Raw genomic sequence first — 26,393 nt, 5'->3', positions numbered from 1 at the left:
CGCTGCTTTGCCCCCCTTTGCTCTGCCTCCCTCCTCCCCCGCTCTTTCCTCCGACCCTCGCCGCCGTCGGTTTAGGGCAATCCCTTCGGAAGTGCCCCCTCTTCTTCGCAGAGAATTGCGTCTGATGCAATCCTTGCCGTAGAACAGCCTATGGGCAACACGTGCTCCGTCACGTGCTCCATCACGTGCTCCGTCACGTGCTCCAACACGTGCTCCAACACGTGCTCCGTCACGTGCTCCGTCACGTGCTCCATCACGTGCTCCAACACGTGCTCCAACACGTGCTCCAACACGTGCTCCAACACGTGCTCCAACACGTGCTCCAACACGTGCACCAACACGTGCTCCGTCACGTGCTCCGTCACGTGCACCAACACGTGCTCCAACACGTGCTCCAACACGTGCTCCAACACGTGCCCCAACACGTGCTTCAACACGTGCCCTAACACGTGCTTCAACACGTGCCCCAAACACGTGCTCCAACACGTGCTCCGTCACGTGCTCCGTCACGTGCACCAACACGTGCTCCAACACGTGCTCCAACACGTGCTCCAACACGTGCCCCAACACGTGCTTCAACACGTGCCCCAACACGTGCTTCAACACGTGCCCCAAACACGTGCTCCAACACGTGCTCCGTCACGTGCTCCGTCACGTGCACCAACACGTGCTCCAACACGTGTTGAAGCACGTGTTGGAGCACGTGTTGGAGCACGTGCACCAACACGTGCTCCGTCACGTGCTCCAACACGTGCTCCAACACGTGCTCCGTCACGTGCTCCGTCACGTGCTCCGTCACGTGCTCCGTCACGTGCTCCAACACGTGCCCCAACACGTGCCCCAACACGTGCTCCGTCACGTGCACCAACACGTGCTCCGTCACGTGCTCCGTCACGTGCCCCAACACGTGCCCCAACACGTGCTCCAACACGTGCTCCGTCACGTGCTCCAACACGTGCCCCAACACGTGCCCCAACACGTGCTCCAACACGTGCCCCAACACGTGCTCCGTCACGTGCCCCAACACGTGCTCCGTCACGTGCTCCAACACGTGCACCAACACGTGCCCCAACACGTGCCCCAACACGTGTTGGAGCACGTGTTGGTGCACCAACACGTGCTCCAACACGTGCCCCAACACGTGCCCCAACACGTGCTCCGTCACGTGCCCCAACACGTGCTCCAACACGTGCCCCAACACGTGCTCCGTCACGTGCTCCAACACGTGCACCAACACGTGCCCCAACACGTGCCCCAACACGTGTTGGAGCACGTGTTGGTGCACCAACACGTGCTCCAACACGTGCTCCGTCACGTGCCCCAACACGTGCCCCAACACGTGCTCCAACACGTGCCCCAACACGTGCCTCGTCGGGGACGTAGGGCGGCACGCTCGATACGACTGTTCTCCGTTCCGCTCAGCCACCGAAGCGATGGGTTCCAGCCAGACGCGGAGAGTCCCCCCCCCCCCACAGGTCACCCCCCCCCCCCACAGGTCCCCCCCCCCCCACAGGTCCCCCCCCCCCCACAGGTCCCCCCCCCCCGGCCTTTCCCCGCTGGCCTTTCGGGGGGCGCGGGGGACGGCGACCGGCGGGACGATGGCGGCCGGGGCCCTCGACGCTAGGCCTCGATCGTGACGGGAGCTCGAGGCTCTAGCCGGGGGGGGGGGGGGGGGGGGGGCTCGTGGCGCTAGGCATAAGCAGAGGCCCTAGCTGGGGGGGGCCTCGTGACTCCAGACAGAGCAGAGGCCCTAGAGGGGGGCCTCGTGGCGCTAGGCAGAGCAGAGGCCCTAGCGGGGGGGGGCCTCGTGACTCCAGGCAGAGCAGAGGCTCTATCGGGGGGCCTCGTGACGCTAGGCAGAGCAGAGGCTCTAGTGGGGGGGGGCCTCGTGACGCTAGGCATAAGCAGAGGCTCTAGTGGGGGGGGGCCTCATGGCGCTAGGCAGAGCAGAGGCTCTAGTGGGGGGGCCTCGTGACTCCAGGCAGAGCAGAGGCTCTAGCGGGGGGCCTCGTGACTCCAGGCAGAGCAGAGGCCCTAGCTGGGGGGCCTCGTGACGCTAGGCAGAGCAGAGGCCCTAGCTGGGGGGCCTCGTGACTCCAGGCATAAGCAGAGGCCCTAGTGGGGGGCCTCGTGACTCCAGGCATAAGCAGAGGCCCTAGTGGGGGGCCTCGTGACTCCAGGCATAAGCAGAGGCTCTAGCTGGGGGGCCTCGTGACTCCAGGCATAAGCAGAGGCCCTAGCGGGGGGGGGCCTCGTGGCGCCAGGCAGATTGGCAGCTGCGACCTTTGCATAGGTGGCCATTCTGTTCCTCGTACCTTCCAGCCTCTGTACAGAGCTCCCCCCCCCTCGAGAGAGAGAGAGAGAGAACGTAAAGTGAGGATGAACGGAGAATCCTCCTTGAAGAAAATAATGAAAGAGAAAAAAAACACGAAATGAAAGAGAGATATCTTCTTTGGTTCTTTCGGTAAAGTCACCACCACCACGTAGAATGAGAATAAAATAATAAATTGATAAAATAAAATGACACGATAATAATATTCTCACACGACGTTTCGGCCACAACACAAGCGGCCTTCATCAGGTGAAGGGGGCGAGACTGTCTGGTAGGACAGCGCTGGAGTGAAAGAGCCACGTTCAGATCACGGCCTTTAAGCTGTGTGATCTGAACGTGGCTCTTTCACTCCAGCGCTGTCCTACCAAACAGTCTCGACCCCTTCACCTGATAAAGGCCGCTTGTGTTGTGGCCGAAACGTCGTGAGAATATTATTGTGTTATTTTATTTTATCAATTTATTATTTTATTCTCATTCTACGTGACTTTACCGAAAGAACCAAAGAAGATGAATCATTGCAGTCACGAAAGCTTTAAATCGAAATTTAACCACCTCTATGGGGAGGGATTCCACACATCCTTAAGATCATTCAACAGACTCCGGGATAAGAAGGCTCAACTAATCGAGTCTCTCACCTTTCTGAAGAGATGCCGCGACTCTAAGGCTCTTTGTTCCTCTCACACAGCTTTAAAGCAGTGATCTGAACGTGGCTCTCTCACTCCAGCGCTGTCCTACCAGACAGTCTCGCTCCCTTCACCTGATGAAGGCCGCTTGTGTTGCGGCCGAAACGTCGTGAGAATATTATTGTGTTATTTTATTTTATCAATTTATTATTTTATTCTCATTCTACGTGACTTTACCGAAAGAACCAAAGAAGATGAATCATTGCAGTCACGAAAGCTTTAAATCGAAAGAGAGATATTTTTACTTATTCAATAAACTATTTTTACTGAATAAATGAACGTTTTGATGAAATATATAGATGAAGCAGCAAAATAAATAAATAAATAAACTGGCAGTGAGATCTAATTATACATTTGCGTGTTAAACAAATGGATGTATTTTTCAAACAAATCTACTTTTTGGAAAAAAAAATGTGCTTATTAAATACGTTCACTCATCGTTAAATAAATATAACTTAGAGTCCTTGCACACACGTGGAGGCTAACCAAAAAAAAGCACGCAGTGTGTTAAGGAATCATTAACTAATAGGTTGCTTTATCAGCAAAAGTCAACAATTGCTTGTGCGGCCTTAAATCTCTGAGCTAGCTACAGTGCAGATGCCACCACGTGGCTCACACACAATACAAGCTGTAACAAATCTCAAATAGTTTGAGATTCGTAAAACTGACATTAAAAACATAAGCAGAAGAATAAACGAGCAATAAGTAGAGTATAATAAAAAAAATAGCTGTCAAGTATGAAAAAGATGCTTTCATTAACTATGGGATGGAGAAACACCACTGTGTTAAGCTTAAGAAAAGTAAAGAAACATAGATCAACACACAAAAAGTACGAATTGTGTGTGCAAAAGGCAGAATACTTACTCTTGCTGAGTAAAAACTTGAAAAAAATTAATTAGAAGAGGGTATGTTAGATTTATAAAGTTACCGCGGGGAGCTCAAACGAAACACGTCCTCTCTCTTCACTCTCCTCTCTCTCTCTCCCTGTGTCTCTCTCTCCCTGTCTCTCTCTCCTGTCTGTCTCTCCGTGTGTCTCTCTCTCCTGTCTGTCTCTCTCCTGTCTGTCTCTCTCTCCCTGTCTCTCTCCTCCTATCTGTCTCTCCGTGTGTGTGTCTCTCTCTCCCTGTGTCTATCTCTCCTGTCTGTCTCTCCGTGTGTGTGTCTCTCTCTCCCTGTGTCTCTCTCTCCTCCTGTCTCTCTCTCCCTGTGTCTCTCTCTCCTCCTGTCTGTCTCTGTGTGTGTCTCTCTCTCTGTGTCTCTCTCTCCTGTCTGTCTCTCCGTGTGTGTGTGTCTCTCTCTCTCTGTGTCTCTTTCTCCTGTCTCTGTCTCTCCGTGTGTGTGTCTCTCTCTCCCTGTGTCTCTCTCTCCTCCTGTCTGTCACTCCGTGTGTGTGTCTCTCTCTCCCTGTGTCTCTCTCTCCTCCTGTCTGTCACTCCGTGTGTGTGTCTCTCTCTCCCTGTGTCTCTCTCTCCTCCTGTCTCTGTCTCTCTGTGTGTGTCTATCTCTCCCTGTGTCTCTCTCTCCTCCTGTCTGTCTCTGTGTGTGTGTGTCTCTCTATCTCTGTGTCTCTCTCTCCTCCTGTATCTGTCTCTCCGTGTGTGTGTGTCTCTCTCTCTCTCTCCTCCTGTCTCTGTCTCTCCGTGTGTCTCTCTCTCTCTCTCTCCCTGTGTCTCTCTCTCCTGTCTGTCTCTGTCTCTCCGTGTGTCTCTCTCTCTCCCTGTGTCTCTCTCTCCTCCTGTCTCTGTCTCTCCGTGTGTGTGTGTGTGTCTCTCTCCCTGTGTCTCTCTCTCCTGTCTGTCTCTCCGTGTGTGTGTCTCTCTCTCCTCCTGTCTCTGTCTCTCCGTGTGTGTGTCTCTCTCTCTCCCTGTGTCTCTCTCTCCTCCTGTCTCTGTCTCTCCGTGTGTGTGTGTGTGTCTCTCTCCCTGTGTCTCTCTCTCCTGTCTGTCTCTCCGTGTGTGTGTCTCTCTCTCCTCCTGTCTCTGTCTCTCCGTGTGTGTGTCTCTCTCTCTCCCTGTGTCTCTCTCTCCTCCTGTCTCTGTCTCTCCGTGTTTCTCTCTCTCTCTCTCCCTGTGTCTCTCTCCCTGTGTCTCTCTCCCTGTGTCTCTCTCTCCCTGTGTCTCTCTCTCTCCCTGTGTCTCTCTCTCTCCTGTCTGTCTCTGTCTCTCCGTGTGTGTGTGTGTCTCTCTCTCTCTCTCTCTCCCTGTCTCTCTCTCTCTCTCCCTGTGTCTCTCTCCTTCTGTCTGTCTCTGTCTCCTCGTGTGTGTGTCTCTCTCCCTGTGTCTCTCTCCCTGTGTCTCTCTCCCTGTGTCTCTCTCTCCCTGTGTCTCTCTCTCTCCCTGTGTCTCTCTCTCTCCCTGTCTCTCTCTCTCTCTCCCTGTGTCTCTCTCTCTCTCCCTGTGTCTCTCTCTCCCTGTGTCTCTCTCTCTCTCTCTGTGTCTCTCTCTCTCCCTGTGTGTCTCTCTCTCCCTGTCTCTCTCTCTCTCTCCCTGTGTCTCTCTCTCCCTGTGTCTCTCTCTCTCCCTGTCTCTCTCTCTCTCCCTGTGTCTCTCTCTCCCTGTGTCTCTCTCTCTCTCCCTGTGTCTCTCTCTCTCTCTCCCTGTGTCTCTCTCTCCCTGTGTCTCTCTCACTCCCTGTGTCTCTCTCTCCCTGTGTGTCTCTCTCTCTCCCACGGTGTCTGCATGCGTCCCTCACTGCTGCGCAGGCAGGCAAGCGTCTCCACTCTCTGTCTCTCTCTCCTCCTGTCTGTCTCTGTGTGTGTCTCTCTCTGTGTCTCTCTCTCCTGTCTGTCTCACTGTGTGTGTGTGTCTCTCTCTCTGTGTCTCTCTCTGTGTCTCTTTCTCCTGTCTCTGTCTCTCCGTCTGAGGTGTCTCTCTCTCCTCCTGTCTCTGTCTCTGTGTGTGTCTCTCTCTGTGTCTCTCTCTCTCCTGTCTGTCTCTGTGTGTGTGTGTGTGTCTCTCCCTGTGTGTCTCTCTCCTCCTGTCTGTCTCTCTGTGTGTGTCTCTCTCTCTGTGTCTCTCTCCTCCTGTCTGTCTCTCTGTGTGTGTCTCTCTCTCTGTGTCTCTCTCTCCTGTCTGTCGCACTGTGTGTGTGTCTCTCTCCCTGTGTCTCTCTCTCCTCCTGTCTGTCTCTGTGTTTGTGTGTGTCTCTCTCTCTCTCTGTGTCTCTCTCTCCTCCTGTCTCTCTCTCTCCGTGTGTGTGTCTCTCTCTCCCTGTGTCTCTCTCTCTCCCTGTGTCTCTCTCTCTCTCCCACGGTGTCTGCATGTGTCCCTCACTGCTGCGCAGGCAGGCAAGCGTCTCCACTCTCTGTCTCTCTCATCGCCTGTCTGTCTCACTGTGTGTATGTGTCTCTCTCCTCCTGTCTCTGTCTCTCCTGTCTGTCTCTCTCTCCTCCTGTCTCTGTCTCTCCGTGTGTCTCTCTCTCTCCCTGTGTCTCTCTCTCTCCCTGTGTCTCTCTCTCCCTGTGTCTCTCTCTCTCCCTGTCTCTCTCTCTCTCCCTGTGTGTCTCTCTCCTCCTGTCTCTGTCTCTCTGTGTGAGTGTCTCTCTCTCCCTATGTCTCTCTCTCCTCCTGTCTCTGTCTCTCCGTGTTTGTCTCTCTCTCCCTGTGTCTCTCTCTCCTCCTGTCTCTGTCTCTCCGTGTGTGTGTGTGTGTCTCTCTCTCACTCTCCCTATGTGTCTCTCTCTCTCCCTGTGTGTCTCTCTCTCTCCCTGTGTCTCTCTCTCTCCCTGTGTCTCTCTCTCTCCCTGTGTCTCTCTCTCTCCCTGTGTCTCTCTCTCTCCCTGTGTGTCTCTCTCCCTGTGTCTCTCTCACTCCCTGTGTCTCTCTCTCCCTGTGTCTCTCTCTCTCCCTGTGTCTCTCTCTCCCTGTGTCTCTCTCACTCCCTGTGTCTCTCTCTCCCTGTGTCTCTCTCTCCCTGTGTCTCTCTCACTCCCTGTGTCTCTCTCTCTCCCACGGTGTCTGCATGCGTCCCTCACTGCTGCGCAGGCAGGCAAGCGTCTCCGCTCTCTGTCTCTCTCTCCTCCTGTCTGTCTCTGTGTGTGTCTCTCTCCCTGTGTCTCTCTCTCCTGTCTGTCTTTGTGTGTATGTGTCTCTCTCTCTCCCTGTGTGTGTCTCTCTCTCTCCCTGTGTCTCTCTCTCTGTGTCTCTCTCTCCCTGTGTCTCTCTCTCTCCCTGTCTGTCTCTCTCTCTCCCTGTCTCTCTCTCTCCCTGTGTCTCTCTCCCTGTGTCTCTCTCTCCCTGTGTCTCTCTCTCTCCCTGTGTCTCTCTCTCTCCCTGTGTCTCTCTCTCTCCCTGTGTCTCTCTCTCTCCCTGTGTGTCTCTCTCTCTCTCCCACGGTGTCTGCATGCGTCCCTCACTGCTGCGCAGGCAGGCAAGCGTCTCCGCCCTCTCCGTCTCTCTCATCGCCGTGTGCCCCTCCGGTTGTCCGATCTCAGGCTGCTGTCTGCGTCTGTCCTCCTCCTCCCTGCTCCACTCCTCCCTGCGCTCGATCAGACTAGTCGGGGTGCAAGGCACAGCATCGACCAGCCGCTGTCAACAAAGCCTCGCCGAGATCCCCCCAAGACGCTTGATCAAGAGAGAGTCCTGCCACAAAAAAATAAAAAAACTCCCCCCCAAAAAAAACTATGGGGATCCCTTTTGCTTTTTTTTTTGCTGGTAGTAAAAATAAAAAATGAAAAAAAAAATACGGAAAATATATCGATAGGGAATAGGGTTTTTACCCTTTTAACTGGCACAAAAAAACTGACACCTTTATTCAAGGCATCGTGTTTGCAATGACCACAACACAAGCAGTCAAAATGCACACAAAAAAGACGACTCTGAACCCTATCGATATATAAAAATATATATAAAAATCGATATATAAAAATATATATAAAAATCGATATATAAAAATATATCGATAGGGTTTTGTTAGCTCCTCTGTGGAAACAAAACGGGGAGTTTGTGTCAACCGTCTTGATTTGAGGCTTTCGAGACTGCAGGAATTCATACGCTTTGGTTATTTACGGTAAAGTCACGTGGATATATCCGTGTGTTAACATGTTCATGCGCCAAGATGTGTTCATGCGCCAAATGTGTTCATGCGCCAAATGTGTTCACATGACAAATATGTTCATACGACAAATATGTTCATACACCAAATATGTTCATACACCAAATGTGTTCATAGACCAAATATGTTCATACACCAAATGTGTTCATATGCCAAAATATGTTCATACGCCAAATATGTTCATAGACCAAATATGTTCATACGCCAAATGTGTTCATACGCCAAAACATGTTCATACGCCAAATATGTTCATACACCAAATATGTTCATACACCAAATGTGTTCATACACCAAATGTGTTCATATGCCAAATGTGTTCATACGCCAAATGTGTTCATACACCAAATGTGTTCATACACCAAATATGGTCATACACCAAATATGTTCATACGCCAAATATGTTCATACACCAAATATGTTCATAAGCCAAATGTGTTCATACACCAAATATGTTCATACACCAAATATGGTCATACACCAAATATGTTCATACGCCAAATATGTTCATACACCAAATATGTTCATAAGCCAAATATGTTCATACACCAAATGTGTTCATACACCAAATATGTTCATACACCAAATATGTTCATACACCAAATATGTTCATACACCAAATGTGTTCATACACCAAATGTGTTCATATGCCAAATGTGTTCATACGCCAAATGTGTTCATACACCAAATATGTTCATACACCAAATATGGTCATACACCAAATATGTTCATACGCCAAATATGTTCATACACCAAATATGTTCATAAGCCAAATATGTTGATACACCAAATATGTTCATACGCCAAATATGTTCATACACCAAATGTGTTCATACACAAAATATGTTCATACACCAAATGTGTTCATACACCAAATACGTTCATACACCAAATACGTTCATACACCAAATGTGTTCATACACCAAATGTGTTCATACACAAAATATGTTCATACACCAAATATGTTCATACACCAAATACGTTCATACACCAAATATGTTCATACACCAAATATGTTCATACACCAAATATGTTCATACACCAAATATGTTCATACGCCAAATATCTTCATACACCAAATATGTTCATACACCAAATATGTTCATAAGCCAAATGTGTTCATACACCAAATGTGTTCATACACCAAATATGTTCATACACCAAATATGTTCATACGCCAAATATGTTCATACGCCAAATGTGTTCATACACCAAATGTGTTCATACACCAAATATGTTCATACACCAAATGTGTCCATACACCAAATATGTTCATACGACAAATATGTTCATACGCCAAATATGTTCATACACCACATATGTTCATACACCACATATGTTCATACACCACATATGTTCATACACCACATATGTTCATACACCAAATATGTTCATACACCAAATATGTTCATACACCAAATACGTGCATACGCCAAATATGTTCATACACCAAATATGTTCATACACCAAATACGTTCATACACCAAATATGTTCATACACCAAATACGTTCATACGCCAAATGTGTTCATACACCAAATATGTTCATACACCAAATGTGTTAATACACCAAATGTGTTCATACACCAAATATGTTCATACACCAAATGTGTTCATAGACCAAATGTGTTCATACACCAAATGTGTTCATACACCAAATGTGTCCATACACCAAATATGTTCATACGACAAATATGTTCATACGCCAAATATGTTCATACACCACATATGTTCATACACCACATATGTTCATACACCACATATGTTCATACACCAAATATGTTCATACACCAAATGTGTTCATACACCAAATGTGTTCATACACCAAATATGTTCATACGCCAAATGTGTTCATACACCAAATATGTTAATACACCAAATGTGTTCATATGCCAAATATGTTCATACGCCAAATGTGTTCATACACCAAATATGTTCATACGCCAAATGTGTTCATACGCCAAATATGTTCATATGACAAATGTGTTCATACACCAAATATGTTCATACACCAAATATGCTCATACACCAAATATGTTCATACACCAAATGTGTTCATACACCAAATGTGTTCATACACCAAATGTGTTCATACACCAAATATGTTCATACACCAAATGTGTTCATAGACCAAATGTGTTCATACACCAAATGTGTTCATACACCAAATGTGTCCATACACCAAATATGTTCATACGACAAATATGTTCATACGCCAAATATGTTCATACACCACATATGTTCATACACCACATATGTTCATACACCACATATGTTCATACACCAAATATGTTCATACACCAAATGTGTTCATACACCAAATGTGTTCATACACCAAATATGTTCATACGCCAAATGTGTTCATACACCAAATATGTTAATACACCAAATGTGTTCATATGCCAAATATGTTCATACGCCAAATGTGTTCATACACCAAATATGTTCATACGCCAAATGTGTTCATACGCCAAATATGTTCATATGACAAATGTGTTCATACACCAAATATGTTCATACACCAAATATGCTCATACACCAAATATGTTCATACACCAAATGTGTTCATACACCAAATGTGTTAATACACCAAATGTGTTCATACACCAAATATGTTCATACACCAAATGTGTTCATAGACCAAATGTGTTCATACACCAAATGTGTTCATACACCAAATGTGTCCATACACCAAATATGTTCATACGACAAATATGTTCATACGCCAAATATGTTCATACACCACATATGTTCATACACCACATATGTTCATACACCACATATGTTCATACACCAAATATGTTCATACACCAAATGTGTTCATACACCAAATGTGTTCATACACCAAATATGTTCATACGCCAAATGTGTTCATACACCAAATATGTTAATACACCAAATGTGTTCATATGCCAAATATGTTCATACGCCAAATGTGTTCATACACCAAATATGTTCATACGCCAAATGTGTTCATACGCCAAATATGTTCATATGACAAATGTGTTCATACACCAAATATGTTCATACACCAAATATGCTCATACACCAAATATGTTCATACACCAAATGTGTTCATACACCAAATGTGTTCATACACGAAATGTGTTCATACACCAAATACGTTCATACGCCAAATGTGTTCATACACCATACACAAAACAGACGCATGCCTTATTACAAGGCATCAATCAAGACTGCATTACACACGTGTGGTAGCTCGTGGCAAAAAACAACACGTGTAAACAAACACGGTCTGATGATTACCATAATAACGTACGCATTGTCTTTCAAACTTATTGGCCTGCACCGGAGACCGCAGCCTTCCTAATGGCCTAGCCTCTGATCCAGTGTTAGACAAGGGAACAATGCCAAAAGGCGGACAAGCAGGGCCATCCCCGCTTTTGCCCCATGATAGTTTCCAGGCTGAGGGCACTGCTCAGATTACCCCTCCCCCGAGACCTAGGAGAAATAATCTGCAAACCTGTCCCTGGCGGTCAGAGATCAGAACGCCTCTCTTTCCCCTGACGATGGTGATAGGGTGTGGCGCTGCAAGTGACTTGTTCATGGTGTAAAAGAGTGATTTGTGGTCGCGGGCGACTGAGGCAGACTCCATCTCCTAAGCAACCCGTGACCACCGTTCATCTTTGCAACGGCGCACGGCTCTCCGAACCTCCGAGCGAAGGTTGCCGGTAAGCCTCCTCATTCTCCGACGTGGGATGCCGTAGCCGATGGGAGTGGGCCTGTCGCTTTTTCTCAGCCAACCTGAGCACCTGCTCTATCAGCCAGGGTCTCTGGTGAGGTCTGGACCATGTACCCAAAGCAGCCATTGCAGCTGCATGAACCACAGTCCTAAACCTCGCCCATTTCCCCTCAACATCAGGAGGAGTTGGGACGATGCCAGTCCCAGCCACAAGCGATGATTAAATTCTCGCTTGCAACTTCCATTAGCTCAGGCCAGACCACGGTGGGTTTGAATGGGATCCTAGATGGTTACCCACCACCGGAGTGGAAGAATGGCAGGCGCATCTTACAGATGACAAGCCAATGGTCAATGGGCAGATCAGCTCCACAGTAGGTCGTGGTGTCAAGGACATGGGCCAGCATCCGCTGTTCCGTCTCTATTCAGTCCAGCAGATGTTCTTGCTTAGACCTGGTGTGCAACCATGATGTTAGTTTAACACCTGGGCTTTCGTGACCAATATTCATAATAAAGCTTTTTGGGTTAGATCGCTTAGGTATAAATGTGTCGAAACCCTCCAACACCCGTCACGGCCAATCAGTAAGGGGCTTGTCACGTAAACAAAATGACAAATAGTCACAACTTCAGCCCACCGGCGTGTTGAAGAGTGAATCCACAACATATACAATTTGAATTTCGATTTAAAGCTTTCGTGACTGCAAGGATTCATCTTCTTTGGTTCTTTCGGTAAAGTCACCACGTAGAATGAGAATAAAATAATAAATTGATAAAATTAAATAAAATAACACAATAATATTCTCACGACGTTTCGGCCACAACACAAGCGGCCCTCATCAGGTGAAGGGACGAGACTGTCTGGTAGGACAGCGCTGGAGTGCTGTCCTGACTTTACCGAAAGAACCAAAGAAGATATACAATTTGAGTACGATGTTTTGCTGGTAATTACATCCAGCATCGTCTTAAATAGAGCAGCAGCAGGAACACGTCATCATTTAACCGAATCAGGTGCAGAGATCAGAGGCGGAGGGGGCGAGGAGCAATTATATAATACATTAGTAATAAGTTAATTAGTACGATTCCTCGATAAGAAATTGTAATTGTATGTATTACTTAATTGTAATGGATTACTTAATAATACGCTTCCAGGCTGCACTAAGCCTGTAGCTATCAGAGCAGTTCAAATTATTTGTATTTCTCTCAATTTCAATGGATTCTTTAATTAGTCTTGGCCAGTAATAATTCGTTTTAGATAACACTTCAACGTTATCAAAATCAATTGAGCGTTCTTGTTTTCTTTGGTTCTTTCGGTAAAGTCACGTAGAATGAGAATAAAATAATAAATTGATAAAATAAAATAACACAATAATATTCTCACGACGTTTCGGCCACAACACAAGCGGCCTTCATCAGGTGAAGGGACGAGACTGTCTGGTAGGACAGCGCTGGAGTGAGACAGCCACGTTCAGATCACGGCCTTTAAGCTGTGTGAGAGGAACATGGCTCTTTCACTCCAGCGCTGTCCTACCAGACAGTCTCGTCCCTTCACCTGATGAAGGCCGCTTGTGTTGTGGCCGAAACGTCGTGAGAATATTATTGTGTTATTTTATTTTATCAATTTATTATTTTATTCTCATTCTACGTGGTGACTTTACCGAAAGAACCAAAGAAGATGAATCATTGCAGTCACAAAAGCTTTAAATCGAGCGTTCTTGTTGGCAAGCATTTTCTGCCACTGCCAACAGTTGTGTTTGAGATAATTTAATATTTATTTGTTATTTTAGTCTTCCGCTAATGTCACGTCCCGTCTGTCCAACAGAGCATTTACCGCATAAGCAATTAATCCGATAGTCACCTTCTGTTGATAACATAGGTAATTCACCTTTAGTACAAGATACTAGTTTTTGAATTTTGCCTACCGCACCAAATCTTACTTTAATGTTTTGCTTTTGCAAAACACGGGATAATTTGTCAGCACCTCCCGAGATATATGGTGTTTTAATTGTTTTAATAATCTGATCACTTTCAGCAGCATTGTTGTTCGATCTTGAATTGGCATTCAACGCTCTGTTCATTTATTGTTTATTGTAGTACGGAGTTAGACTGATGGCCTTAATCTTAGTTGTCTTGTGGTTGTTGTTGTTGTTGTTGCTATTTGACTTGCATCCCACTGGGATTTTTGCACACAGCGTTGGTGTACGGTGCTATTTCAGGAATATTTTGATGGTTTTTTTCCTGGATTTTTTGTTTGCACAGTCAACACATAATCACTTTAAGATGTTTTCTTGTTCATGTTTTTTGTTTGTTGAGGTTGCATCCGATTCAAGAGCCGAATGGCTCACAGGGCTATACCAAATAAATAAACTATGAACTAACTATGAACTATTTGAGCATTATTGTCGTAGTGCTTCTTTAACATGTCCAATCTAAATCCTTAGACTTTCATCATCTGACACTGTTTTAGCCCGATGTATGAGCGTCTTGATGACAGAGGATTTCTGTGCAGGGTGATGATGCGAATCTGCATTCAGATAGGCATCAGTGTGCGTTCCCTTTCGGTAGACACTGAGTGGTATTTTACCATTTAGGCCGCGTCCAAGCAAAATATCTAGGAACGGGAGTGTATTATTCACCTCCATTTCCATGGTGAACTGGATGGCCAGGTTTTGTGCATTGAGATGATTTAGAAATCCATTCAGTGTATATTTAGCATGTGGCCAGACAACCAAAGTGTCATCAACATATCTAAATCAAAAATATGGTTTTAATGTACTTGAGGCAAGTGCTCTTGTTTCAAAGTTTTCCATGTACAGATTTGCTATAACAGAACAAGGAGAGCCCATTGCTGCTCCTTCCTTTTGTTTAAAGAAATCACCTCTCCATAAGAAATACGTGTCATTTAGACAATGGTCAGCTAGTTTTGGAATATCTTCTGGTAAACCTGTCTTCTTCACTGGTGTATCAAGTAATTTAAGCGACTCGTTAACTGGAACCTTAGTGAATAGAGAAATTACATCAAGACTCACCAAAATATCATTCGGGTTAAGTTTAAAATCTTTAATCACATTTACAAGATGTTCTGAATTTCTTTTGAATTAAGATGTCCTACCGATGTAGGGCTGTATTTGTTTAGTTACATATTTTGCCAATTTATATGTGGCAGAGCCAATTGTAGTGACTATGGGTCGTAATGGGATGCCGATTTTATGAATCTTTGGTAGCCCATACAGTCTAGGTGGTTTTGAGGCCCTTGGCTTAATTTGGTACTGCTCAGTCTTGGAGATTAATGAATTTTAAATGACTGCAGTAGTATTACGTTATAAAGTATTAGTTGGATCTCGTTTAACTTTAAACTAGGTACTTTCCTCTAGAAAATCTTAAATTTGACTATCATAATCTGCTCGTGACATCACTACAGTAGTGCGGCCTTTATCAGCTGCCAGAATTTGAATAAATTTAATCGAAGCTCCCTTAAGGCTTTTGCTTCGTTAAAGCTAAATATTTATTTTTGGTACTTTGCTATTTTTCTATTTAAAGCTTTCGTGACTGCAAGGATTCATCTTCTTTGGTTCTTTCGGTAAAGTCACGTAGAATGAGAATAAAATAATAAATTTATAAAATAAAATAACACAATAAAATTCTCACGACGTTTCGGCCACAACACAAGCGGCCTTCCTCCAGACAGTCTCGTCCCTTCACCTGATGAAGGCCGCTTGTGTTGCGGCCGAAACGTCGTGAGAATATTATTGTGTTATTTTATTTTATCAATGTATTATTTTATTCTCATTCTACGTGACTTTACTTTGCTATTCTCAATTATTTTGGCAACCTCGTGCCTAGTCATCTCTGCCTGATTATGTGTAAGGTGTCTTACCGCTGAATCAACCTCAGCAATTATCTCATCTACTGGAATTGTGCGTGGGGTAACGGCAAAGTTAAGGCCTTTAGAAAGGACGGAAATCATGTTGCTGGTTAAATCAGTGTTAGTTAAGTTCAATACAGTTTGTTTTTAAATTGTTCATTATTAGTTGGGAATTGTTTCTTATGAAGTATAGAAAATGTATAAATTTGTTTAGTTTCAGTTAGGTTAAATACATTATCAGCCGATTGTTGTGTTATATTATCAATTATATTCCAATAATGTATGGATACACTATTGCTGATATGTAAGTGCAAGTGTTTAAGAAATTCACAAATGTGAATAATAATTCGCTAGCTTTGTGTAATATTTGGCTACCTTTAACAGACTTTATGTGATGTGTTATTTTAACTGCATTTGGTAAAACCTTTGAATGTCTGCACCTTTTGAGGAACGCCAGTGAAGACATACATTTTACCCGCTTAATGCCGTGATGTTGTGTGGATGCTCTGATGCCGGAACAGCGCGCTGGCAATAACAAGCCCACGGGCTGCACAGAAGTCTCGCAGCCTCCTACCGTTGTTATTGAGTTGATCTGGCTAATTTCTTCCAATCATTCCAGCCCAGGTGCCAGCCTAATGACCCACTCGGGAATTAAAGTCACCCATGAGGCCGACTATCTCGTGGGCCCACTTTAGCTCGCACCTGTGACAGGAGGTCATGAAAGGCATCTGACTCATCGGCTTTGCCTGCATCCCTCCACTGATGTTCACCTTTGGCGAGGGCATAAGCCACGACCACCACCACTCCTCGCCTCTGGTTGATGGGGAGACGAGCCCACAGTCGCCTGTGGTTTACAGATTTCCACACTCACTGCCATGCTTCCACGTCACCTTCATTATTTTGTTTAGAAGACGAACCACTCACTGTTGTTTGGCAGTCTCCTGCCCGGCGTAAAGGATTGTCCACCCCTCATGGTGACTGGAACCAGAGCCGGTCCACAGGACCTCCTGAATACCCCATAGATCCAGGCGGTGCCGGTCTAGCTCCCGACAGAGGACTGGAAGCCATTCCTCCACAGCGAGTGTTCAACCATTCCACGTGGCCACTCGCAGTGGCTTTTTGCTGTTTCTGGAGGAGCCCCGAGGGTACGGGTCCAGTCTCCTGGCTCCGCCAAATGGATTTTGTCCAGCAGATGTCACAGACGCCTGTTCACCCGGGGACTCCAGCACAAGCTTAGCTAGATATATTTCACGCCATCCAGAGCCTCCCATTGGCCGCTATGGTGGCTACAAGCGCCATGAGCGGTATAGCCAATCGGAATTGGCCTTCCTTCCTTCTATGGCATTGCTCATATCCACCAGTGTTACCGCTCGGCACCACCGAGGAGGAAGGGAGTTGTTTTGCCGAACTCACACGCTCACTTGCAAACACACTCTCACACACTCACTCGCTCACACACACACTCACTCGCACACTCATACGCTCACTCACTCGCTCACACACTCACTTGCAAACACACTCTCACACACTCACTCGCACACACACTCACTCGCACACACACTCACTCGCACACTCATACGCTCACTCACTCGCTCACACACTCACTTACAAACACACTCTCACACACTCACTCGCACACACACTCACTCGCACACACACTCACTCGCACACTCATACGCTCACTCGCTCACACGCTCACTTGCAAACACACTCTCACACACTCACTCGCACACTCATACGCTCACTCGCTCACACACTCACTTGCAAACACACTCTCACACACTCACTCGCTCACACACACACTCACTCGCACACTCATACGCTCACTCGCTCACACACTCACTTACAAACACACTCTCACACACTCACTCGCATACACACTCACTCGCACACACACACACTCACTCGCACACTCATACGCTCACTCGCTCACACACTCACTTACAAACACACTCTCACACACTCACTCGCACACACACTCACTCGCACACTCATACGCTCACTCGCTCACACACTCACACACTCAAACAACGTACTAGGCGGGCAGCATCCCCTTGGGTTGAGGTGCCAGGCTGAGATTGGGCTGGGAGTTGGATCTGCTTAGGCCATGGTCTCTCTCTCCACGTTGCCACGCGTCCCTGGTGTTCCGCTTCACAAAGTCCACACTCTGCCTCGCCTGTCTAGGAGTCTACACAGAGGAGAGACAGAGAGAGAGAGCGGAGGACACGGGACAAAGGAGAGAAAGAGATGAAAAGAGAGACAGAGAGAGAGAGAGAGGGAGGGAGAGCGAGAGAGGGAAAGGGAGAGAGAGGGCAGGATGGAGAGAGGGGGAGAGAGAGAGAGAGGGAGGGAGAGCGAAAGAGGGAAAGGGAGAGAGAGGGCAGGATGGAGAGGGAGAGAGAGAGAGAGAGAGAGACGGAAAGGGAGATAGAGCGGGAGGGAGAGCGGTGGAAAGAGAGAAAGCGTGAAAGACAGCGAGCAGGAGAGAGGGGGGAAGAGAGCGGGAGAGAGAGTGTGAGGGAGAAAGAGAGAGAGACACGATATGAATATTTACTGTCCGTTGAACTTCTTTCACACCATATGTAGCCAACCATGCGTGTCAGAAGTGCGGGACAAAGGCAGAAACACGAAACACAACAAAAGAGTTCCTAACGGCGAGAGAGGGGGGGGGGCGGAGAATGAGCCGGAAAGACAGGGAGACGTGGGGAGAGACACACGTTGAGCGGGTGGGCGAATGGCGCGGCGAATGCTTACGGGTTCGTGATGGTGTGTGTGGGAGCGTGGGAAGTGTAGCGGTGATTGGTGAACCCGGCGACCTGAGTTCGATTCCCGCTCATGCCCACCAACACCAGCGATTATCTAAAACAGATCCTGGGACTCCAAACACCCCTAGGTCAACTCAGCCTCAAATGCGTAACCAAGTGCGGTGTTTTTACAACTTACTATTTCATTTCACCAGGTAAGGGCCCCATCTGAGCTACGTAACTCTTTTTCACAAGCGACCTGGCCATCACAAATGATAGCTCAACGAAGCAGCTGATATCATGATCGCCAAATACTCTGAATGGCGTGACGTCGATTCTAAATGTGGCGGGGAAAACCAGAGTACCCGGAGAAAGATCCATGCAGCCATGGGGGGAGAGAGAGAGAGAGACCCAGACTCCAAATCTACAGCAGCAGCATACATGGTCAGGGTCGGGATCGAACCCACGACCTCCTGGATACCAGGCGAGGGAGTTAACATCTCGCCACAGTAGCTAAGGTTATGGACGCCCCCCCTCGGCTCTAAACTCGTTGTTGTGCATTTTTACTCCTATGTAATGTGCTCACTACAGTCCAAACGTTAACACATTTTGGTATAAACGCGTCAACTTTGAAGTCCGTTGTTAAGCGGAACGCGAATGCCATCGGGGAAAGTGTTGCGGCCAGCTATCCCCAGAGCGCAAAGGTGATAACAGCTGTGCGGTGTTGTTATCAAACACCCACATCTCCCGAGGAGTCATCCTCCTGAATTCCTCACTATCACCACCTCCACTGTCGCCAAATCACCGTCATCATGATCATCGTCAAAGGCAATTGGAAAATATGTATTGTTCTTGAATCTGCATTATTTATTTATTGTAGTCATTGTTATTAAACATTTACCATTTCACTCGGACCAGGAACGTAACCCCATTTTTTTCCATTGGAATGAGGTTTCTATCCTCGCGAATTCTGCATTCGCTGACCGTTTTCAAACACCTTGCTAATGAGCTTGTGTTGGCATGAGGTGGTTGTACGACACATTGAAATGCATGCGATCTAACCCTAAACACTTTATCGTGAATCATACGGTCATCAAAACATCGGTGTGAAATTGAGTGGGTGAGTGAGTTGGTTAGTGTGCGGGTGATTGAGTGGGTTTGTGAGTGAGAGGCTGGTTGAGTGGCTGTGTGGCTGAGTTGGTGAGCGAGTGAGTGGATGGTTGAGTGCCTGTGTGGCTGTGTGGCTGAGTGGGCGAGTGGCTGAGTAGCGATCCCCTCACCTCTCCCCCACTCTCCCCTCTTCCTCTGGAGTGAGCCCGGAGAAACCCAGCGCTTTGAGCACGGGGAGGAGGAGGTGGTTCCTACAAAACGACATCGCCATCATGAACCCAGCGACACGGCCATCATGGACCCAGCGACAGAGCCATTGTGAAGCCGGGGACGAGGCCATCGTGAATCCCAGCGACACGGCCATTGTGAATCCCAGCGACACGGCCATCGTGAATCCCAGCGACACGGCCATCGTGAATCCCAGCGACACGGCCATCGTGAACCCCAGCGACACGGCCATTGTGAATCCCAGCGACACGGCCATTGTGAATCCCAGCGACACGGCCATTGTGAATCCCAGCGACACGGCCATTGTGAATCCCAGCGACACGGCCATCGTGAATCCCAGCGACAGAGCCATCGTGAATCCCAGCGACACGGCCATCGTGAACCCCAGCAACACGGCCATTGTGAATCCCAGCGACACGGCCATCGTGAATCCCAGCGACACGGCCATCGTGAATCCCAGCGACACGGCCATTGTCAATCCCAGCGACACGGCCATTGTGAATCCCAGCGACAGAGCCATTGTGAATCCCAGCGACACGGCCATCGTGAATCCCAGCGACACGGCCATCGTGAATCCCAGCGACACGGCCATCGTGAACCCCAGCGACACGGCCATCGTGAATCCCAGCGACACGGCCATCGTAAAACTAGCGGCATGGCCATTATGAACCCACCCACACGCAGACATCGTGAACGCCACTCACCTGCAGCTTGGCGGTCACTTTGCTGGGAACGTTGTCGTATTTCCTCGACTTCCAGAGAGCGGTGGCTTCACGCTGCTGATGAGCAGGAGGCTGCTGCTGCTGCTGATGCTGCTGCTGATGCTGCTGCTGGATCTTTCTGATGCGTCGCAAGTTTTCAAGGACGTGGTTTCGCGGCTTGTGTCCTGAAGGTCGTCATCAGCAGCATCGTCAGCATCATCAGCAAGCTAATCATCATCATCAGCAGCATCATCAGCAGCTGCAGTATAATCAGCAGCAGCAGCAGCAGCATCATCATCATGATGACCATCAGCAAGAGAACCATGAGCATCATCGTCAGCCAGAACAGCATAAGCAGCAAGAGCAGCATCGTCATCAAACAAAAACAGTGGTCACCGCATCGCGCGGCACTTTCAGATGCGCTTCTGTGGCCGTCTGGAACGCTCTTCCTTGCGATATTAGGCAGCCAATGAAGCTACGATGCACCTTTAAATCATCATATAGATTGACAAACTAATTTTTTTATAACTGCTTCTTGATCTTTATAGTTTGTTGTCCATCCCCCCGCACCTCCGATTAGCACAGTTGGCCACGTACGGTGCACAAACAGGTTCAACATACATACATACATCAATAGCCGCAGCATCATCATTGTTATCAGCGGCATCACTCACTCACTCACCCACCCAACCACTCACTCACCCACCCACCCACTCACTCACTCACCCACCCACCCAACCACTCACCCACCCACTCACTCACCCACCCAACCACTCACTCACCCACCCAACCACTCACTCACCCACCCACCCAGCAAAGCACTCACTCAACAACCCAACCACTCACTCACCCACCCACCCACCCAACCACTCACTCACCCACCCAACCACTCACCCACCCAACCACTCACCCACCCAACCACTCGCGCATCCAACCACTCACTCACCCACCCACTCACCCACTCACCCACCCACCCACTCATCCACTCATCCACCCACCCAACCACTCACTCACCCACCCACCCAACCACTCACTCACCCACTTAACCACTAACGCATCCAACCACTCACTCACCCACCCAACCACTCGCGCATCCAACCACTCGCGCATCCAACCACTCACTCATCCACCCAAGCACTCACCCATCCACTCACTCACGCACCCAAACACGCATCCACTCACCCACTCATCCATTCACCCACCCACCCACTCATCCACTCACCAACCCACCCACTCATCCACTCACCCTCACCCACCCACTCATCCACCCACCCACCCACTCATCCACTCACCCTCACCCACCCACTCATCCACCCACCCACCCACTCATCCACTCACCCACCCACCCACTCATCCACTCACCCACCCACCCACTCATCCACTCACCCACCCACCCACCCACTCATCCACTCACCCTCACCCACCTACTCATCCACTCACCCATCCACCCACTCACCCACCCACTCACCCACTCACCCACCCACCCACTCATCCACTCACCCACCCACCCACTCATCCACTCACCCACCCACCCACTCATCCACTCACCCACTCACCCACTCATCCACTCATCCACCCACCCACCCACTCATCCACTCACCCACCCACCCACTCATCCACTCACCCACTCACCCACTCATCCACTCATCCACCCACCCACCCACTCATCCACTCACCCACCCACCCACTCATCCACTCACCCACCCCACTCGCCCACTCACAATTCTATTCATACCTTGTCGTTTGGGGCCCCCGCCCCAAGGCCCCTCCCCCTCGCGGGGCCCCTCAGCATGGATGAGCGCCCCCACGCTGCCCCTCCCCCTCAGGAGGATCTCCAGCCCCTCCCCCAGCGCGCGGGGGGGAGGGGGTCCAGGGGCGGGGCTACGGGCGGAAGTGGGCGCCCAGGGGGGCAGGGCTAGGATGGGGCTCCGAGCTGTGGAGGGGGGGGGCGGAAGTGGTGAGGGGGGGTGAAGTGGTGGTGGGGGGGGAGTGGTGGGGGGGGGAAGTGGTTAGGGGGGGGAAATGATGGGGGGTGGGGGGAAGTGGTGGGGGGGGGGGTGGTGGTGGAGTGGTGGGGGGTGGGAGGGGGGGAAGTGGTGAGGGGGGAGTGGTGAGGGGAGGGAAGTGGTGAGGGGGGGGGAAATGGTGGGGGGTTGGGGGAAGTGGTCAGGGGGGGAAGTGGTGGGGAGGAAGTGGTGGAGTGGTGGGTGGGGGGGGGAAGTGGTGGGGGGAAATGGTGGGGGTTGGGGGGAAGTGGTGGGGGGTGGGGAAAAGTGGTGGGGGTGGGGGGAAGTGGTGGGGGGAAAGTGGTGGGGGGTGGGGGGAAGTGGTGGGGGGAAGTGGTGGGGGGAAATGGTGGGGGGTGGGGGTAAGTGGTGGGGGGAAAGGGTGGGGGGTGGGGAAAAGTGGTGGGGGTGGGGGGAAGTGGTGGGGGAAGTGGTGGGGGGTGGGGGGAAGTGGTGGGGGGTGGGGGGAAGTGGTGGTTGGTGGGGAAAAGTGGTGGGGGTGGGGGGAAGTGGTGGGGGGAAGTGGTGGGGAGAGGGGGGGGGGTAGAGAATCACGTGGGTGAGTTAATGAGTTGCTCTGCACGAAGCTTCTGGTCTTCTCGGCCACGGGCACGCCCTCATCCTCGCCAGTTAGAGACATTCAGGCTGGCCCTGAGCAGGCTACGATCCATCCTGGGTTTAACCTGCAGACTGGATTGTGTTGAGGAGCTCACAAATCCTTGAAATATCTGGGCAAGGTCCCATCGGTGAGCTCCTCCGGCGGGCAAGGCTGCGATGGCTGGGTCATGTAGCCCGCATGCCCAGCCACCGCATGCCGAAACAGCTTTTGTTCGGCCGGATTGAGGGGGCTAAGCGGGCGCGGCACGGGCTAGAGAAGAGATGGAGTGATGTGGTACAGGAGGCACGGGGCTAGAGAAGAGATGGAGTGATGTGGTACAGGAGGCACGGGGCTAGACAAGAGATGGAGTGATGTGGTACAGGAGGCACGGGGCTAGAGAAGAGATGGAGTGATGTGGTACAGGAGGACGTGGCTAGAGAAGAGATGGAGTGATGTGGTACAGGAGGCACGGGGCTAGAGAAGAGATGGAGTGATGTGGTACAGGAGGCACGGGGCTAGAGAAGAGATGGAGTGATGTGGTACAGGAGGCATGGGGCTAGAGAAGAGATGGAGAGATGTGGTACAGGAGGCACGGGGCTAGAGAAGAGATGGAGTGATGTGGTACAGGGTGCACGGGGCTAGAGAAGAGATGGAGTGATGTGGTACAGGAGGCACGGGGCTAGAGAAGAGATGGAGTGATGTGGTACAGGAGGCACGGGGCTAGAGAAGAGATGGAGTGACGTGTTACAGGAGGCACGTGGCTAGAGAAGAGATGGAGTGATGTGGTACAGGAGGCACGGGGCTAGAGAAGAGATGGAGAGATGTGGTACAGGAGGCACGGGGCTAGAGAAGAGATGGAGAGATGTGGTACAGGAGGCACGGGGCTAGAGAAGAGATGGAGTGATGTGGTACAGGAGGCACGGGGCTAGAGAAGAGATGGAGTGATGTGGTACAGGAGGCACGGGGCTAGAGAAGAGATGGAGTGATGTGGTACAGGAGGCACGGGGCTAGAGAAGAGATGGAGTGATGTGGTACAGGAGGCACGGGGCTAGACAAGAGATGGAGTGATGTGGTACAGGAGGCACGGGGCTAGAGAAGAGATGGAGTGATGTGGTACAGGAGGCACGGGGCTAGAGAAGAGATGGAGTGATGTGGTACAGGAGGACGTGGCTAGAGAAGAGATGGAGTGATGTGGTACAGGAGGCACGGGGCTAGAGAAGAGATGGAGTGATGTGGTACAGGAGGCACGGGGCTAGAGAAGAGATGGAGTGACGTGTTACAGGAGGCACGTGGCTAGAGAAGAGATGGAGTGATGTGGTACAGGAGGCACGGGGCTAGAGAAGAGATGGAGTGATGTGGTACAGGAGGCACGGGGCTAGAGAAGAGATGGAGTGATGTGGTACAGGAGGCACGGGCTAGAGAAGAGATGGAGTGATGTGGTACAGGAGGACGTGGAGCTGAGTGGACTTGCCGATGACTGGTACCAGCGGTGTCAAGATCGGCCTCTGTGGAGGAGGCTCGTGAAGGACGCTACTGGGCAGTTGGAGGCAGTCGCCCTCCAACAACAACGGAGGGCGGAGGAGCGACGCTCACAACAACGAGCGGAGCGCCGGGTGGCTAAAGCAAAGCAGGTTGGCACAGTAGGGGGCACAGGTGGTGCATCAGCCAGTCATCTCAGTCAGTCGACCCGTGCCATCTGGGTCTGCCCCGTGACCTCCTGCCAGCGGGCGTTCGACACTTCACGTGGCCTCAGGGTGCACATAGCCTGGCACAAGCGTCGTGGTGACGTCACCGCCACTTAGTGGCGAATGGCGGTTGTTGTTGTATGTGTGTGTCTGTGTGTGTGTCTGTGTGTGTGTCTGTGTGTGTGAGTCTGTGTGTGTGTCTGTATGTGTGTGTGTCTGTGTGTGTCTGTATGTGTGTGTGTGTCTGTGTGTGTGTCTGTGTGTGTATGTGTGTCTGTGTGTGTATGTGTGTGTGTCTGTGTGTGTATGTGTGTCTGTGTGTGTGTCTGTGTGTGTATGTGTGTGTGTCTGTGTGTGTGTCTGTGTGTGTGAGTCTGTGTGTGTGTGTCTGTGTGTGTGTCTGTGTGTGTATGTGTGTCTGTGTGTATGTGTGTGTCTGTGTGTGTATGTGTGTCTGTGTGTGTATGTGTGTGTGTGTCTGTGTGTGTATGTGTGTGTGTCTGTGTGTGTGTCTGTGTGTGTGTCTGTGTGTATGTATGTGTGTGTCTGTGTGTGTGGTTAGCGCGCTGCGGTATGAACCTGGCGACCCAGGTTCGATTCCCGCTCACGGCCAACACCAGTGACAATTATCTGAACCGGTCCTGGGCCTCCCCTAGGTCGACTCAGCCTCAAATGAGTACCTGGTGCGGTGTGTAAACATTGCCACTAGGGAGACAAAGGCGGTCGGGCGTGGTGCTGGCCACCCACCCCCTCGTGTACCGTTCCGGCCTTCATAGGTGCTCGCTAACAGCACTTGCCCCTACAGTCTGTTAAGGCTATATGGGGGATCTTTGTCTTTGTATCTTTGTATCTGTGTGTGTCTGTGTGTGTCTGTGTGTGAGTATCTGTGTGCGTGTATCTGTGTGTGTGTGTCTGTGTGTGTATCTGTGTGTGAGTCTGTGTCTGTGTGTCTGTGTGTGTGTCTGTGTGTGTGTGTCTGTGTGAGTGTCTGTGTGTGTGTGTCTGTGTGAGTGTCTGTGTGAGTGTCTGTGTGTGTGTATCTGTGTGTGTGTCTGTGTGTGTCTGTGTGTGTGTGTGTGTCTCTGTGTGTGTCTGTGTGTGTCTCTGTGTGAATCTCTGTATGTGTCTGTGTGTGTGTGTCTGTGTGTCTCTGTATGTGTCTGTGTGTGTGTGTCTGTGTGTCTCTGTATGTGTCTGTGTGTCTGTGTCTCACCAGACTGCGGCCTCCCGTGCTGCTGCTGCTGCTGGTAGCTCTGCGGGTAGAGACTCAGATCGGGCGGGATGGGCCCAGAAATCGTGGACGGTCCCTCGCACATCGCTCACCGCGTGCACCTAGCCTGGCACCCGATGCCAGCGAGCAGGTTGCACCAACCAACCCAGGTTCGATTTCCCGCACCACGACCACCATCAGCTGGGTGAGTGGGGGGGGGCGGTGGGAGCCGTCTCACCCCTAAGTCGACTAGGCCTTAAATTTCTTTAAAAAAAAATATTCCTGTGTGCTGTTGTGAGCCGTATTGTAAACTGTGAGCGCTGCTATGGAGAGTGTCAGAGAGAGAGACAAAGGCGGTCGGGCGTGGTTGTCGTTGTGTATGAGAAGGTGCAGCAGCTACAGAGAGAGACAAAGGCGGCCGGGCGTGATGGTGGCGGTGTTGGTGTCAACACCCACGCTGGTGCCAGGTAACAAAGCCCCGCCCCT

At 49.7% G+C, this 26,393-nt stretch overlaps 1 protein-coding gene across 4 annotated transcripts in view; it reads right to left on the bottom strand.

The window, feature by feature from the left end:
- The window catches only part of ENKD1 (enkurin domain containing 1), a 57,399-nt gene extending 31,006 nt beyond the window's left edge, over positions 1-26,393 (bottom strand). For all 4 annotated transcript variants that reach the window (XM_076058108.1, XM_076058106.1, XM_076058105.1 and 1 more), the window contains exons 1-6: positions 25,911-26,393; positions 22,144-22,341; positions 20,412-20,593; positions 19,650-19,730; positions 17,662-17,813; positions 7,370-7,506 (exon numbers count right to left, since the gene is read on the bottom strand). In XM_076058108.1, coding sequence (XP_075914223.1) covers positions 7,370-7,506; positions 17,662-17,813; positions 19,650-19,730; positions 20,412-20,593; positions 22,144-22,341; positions 25,911-26,013 — 853 coding nt within the window. In that variant the 5' untranslated portion in view covers positions 26,014-26,393. The remainder of the gene's footprint in view (positions 1-7,369; positions 7,507-17,661; positions 17,814-19,649; positions 19,731-20,411; positions 20,594-22,143; positions 22,342-25,910) is intronic.

Source organism: Petromyzon marinus (genome assembly GCF_048934315.1).
Source record: "Petromyzon marinus isolate PM22_M1 ecotype Great Lakes invasive population chromosome 68 unlocalized genomic scaffold, UKy_Petmar_22M1.pri1.0 chr68_unloc.1, whole genome shotgun sequence".
Lineage (NCBI taxonomy): Eukaryota > Metazoa > Chordata > Hyperoartia > Petromyzontiformes > Petromyzontidae > Petromyzon > Petromyzon marinus.
This window is presented reverse-complemented; position numbering and strand designations above follow the sequence as displayed.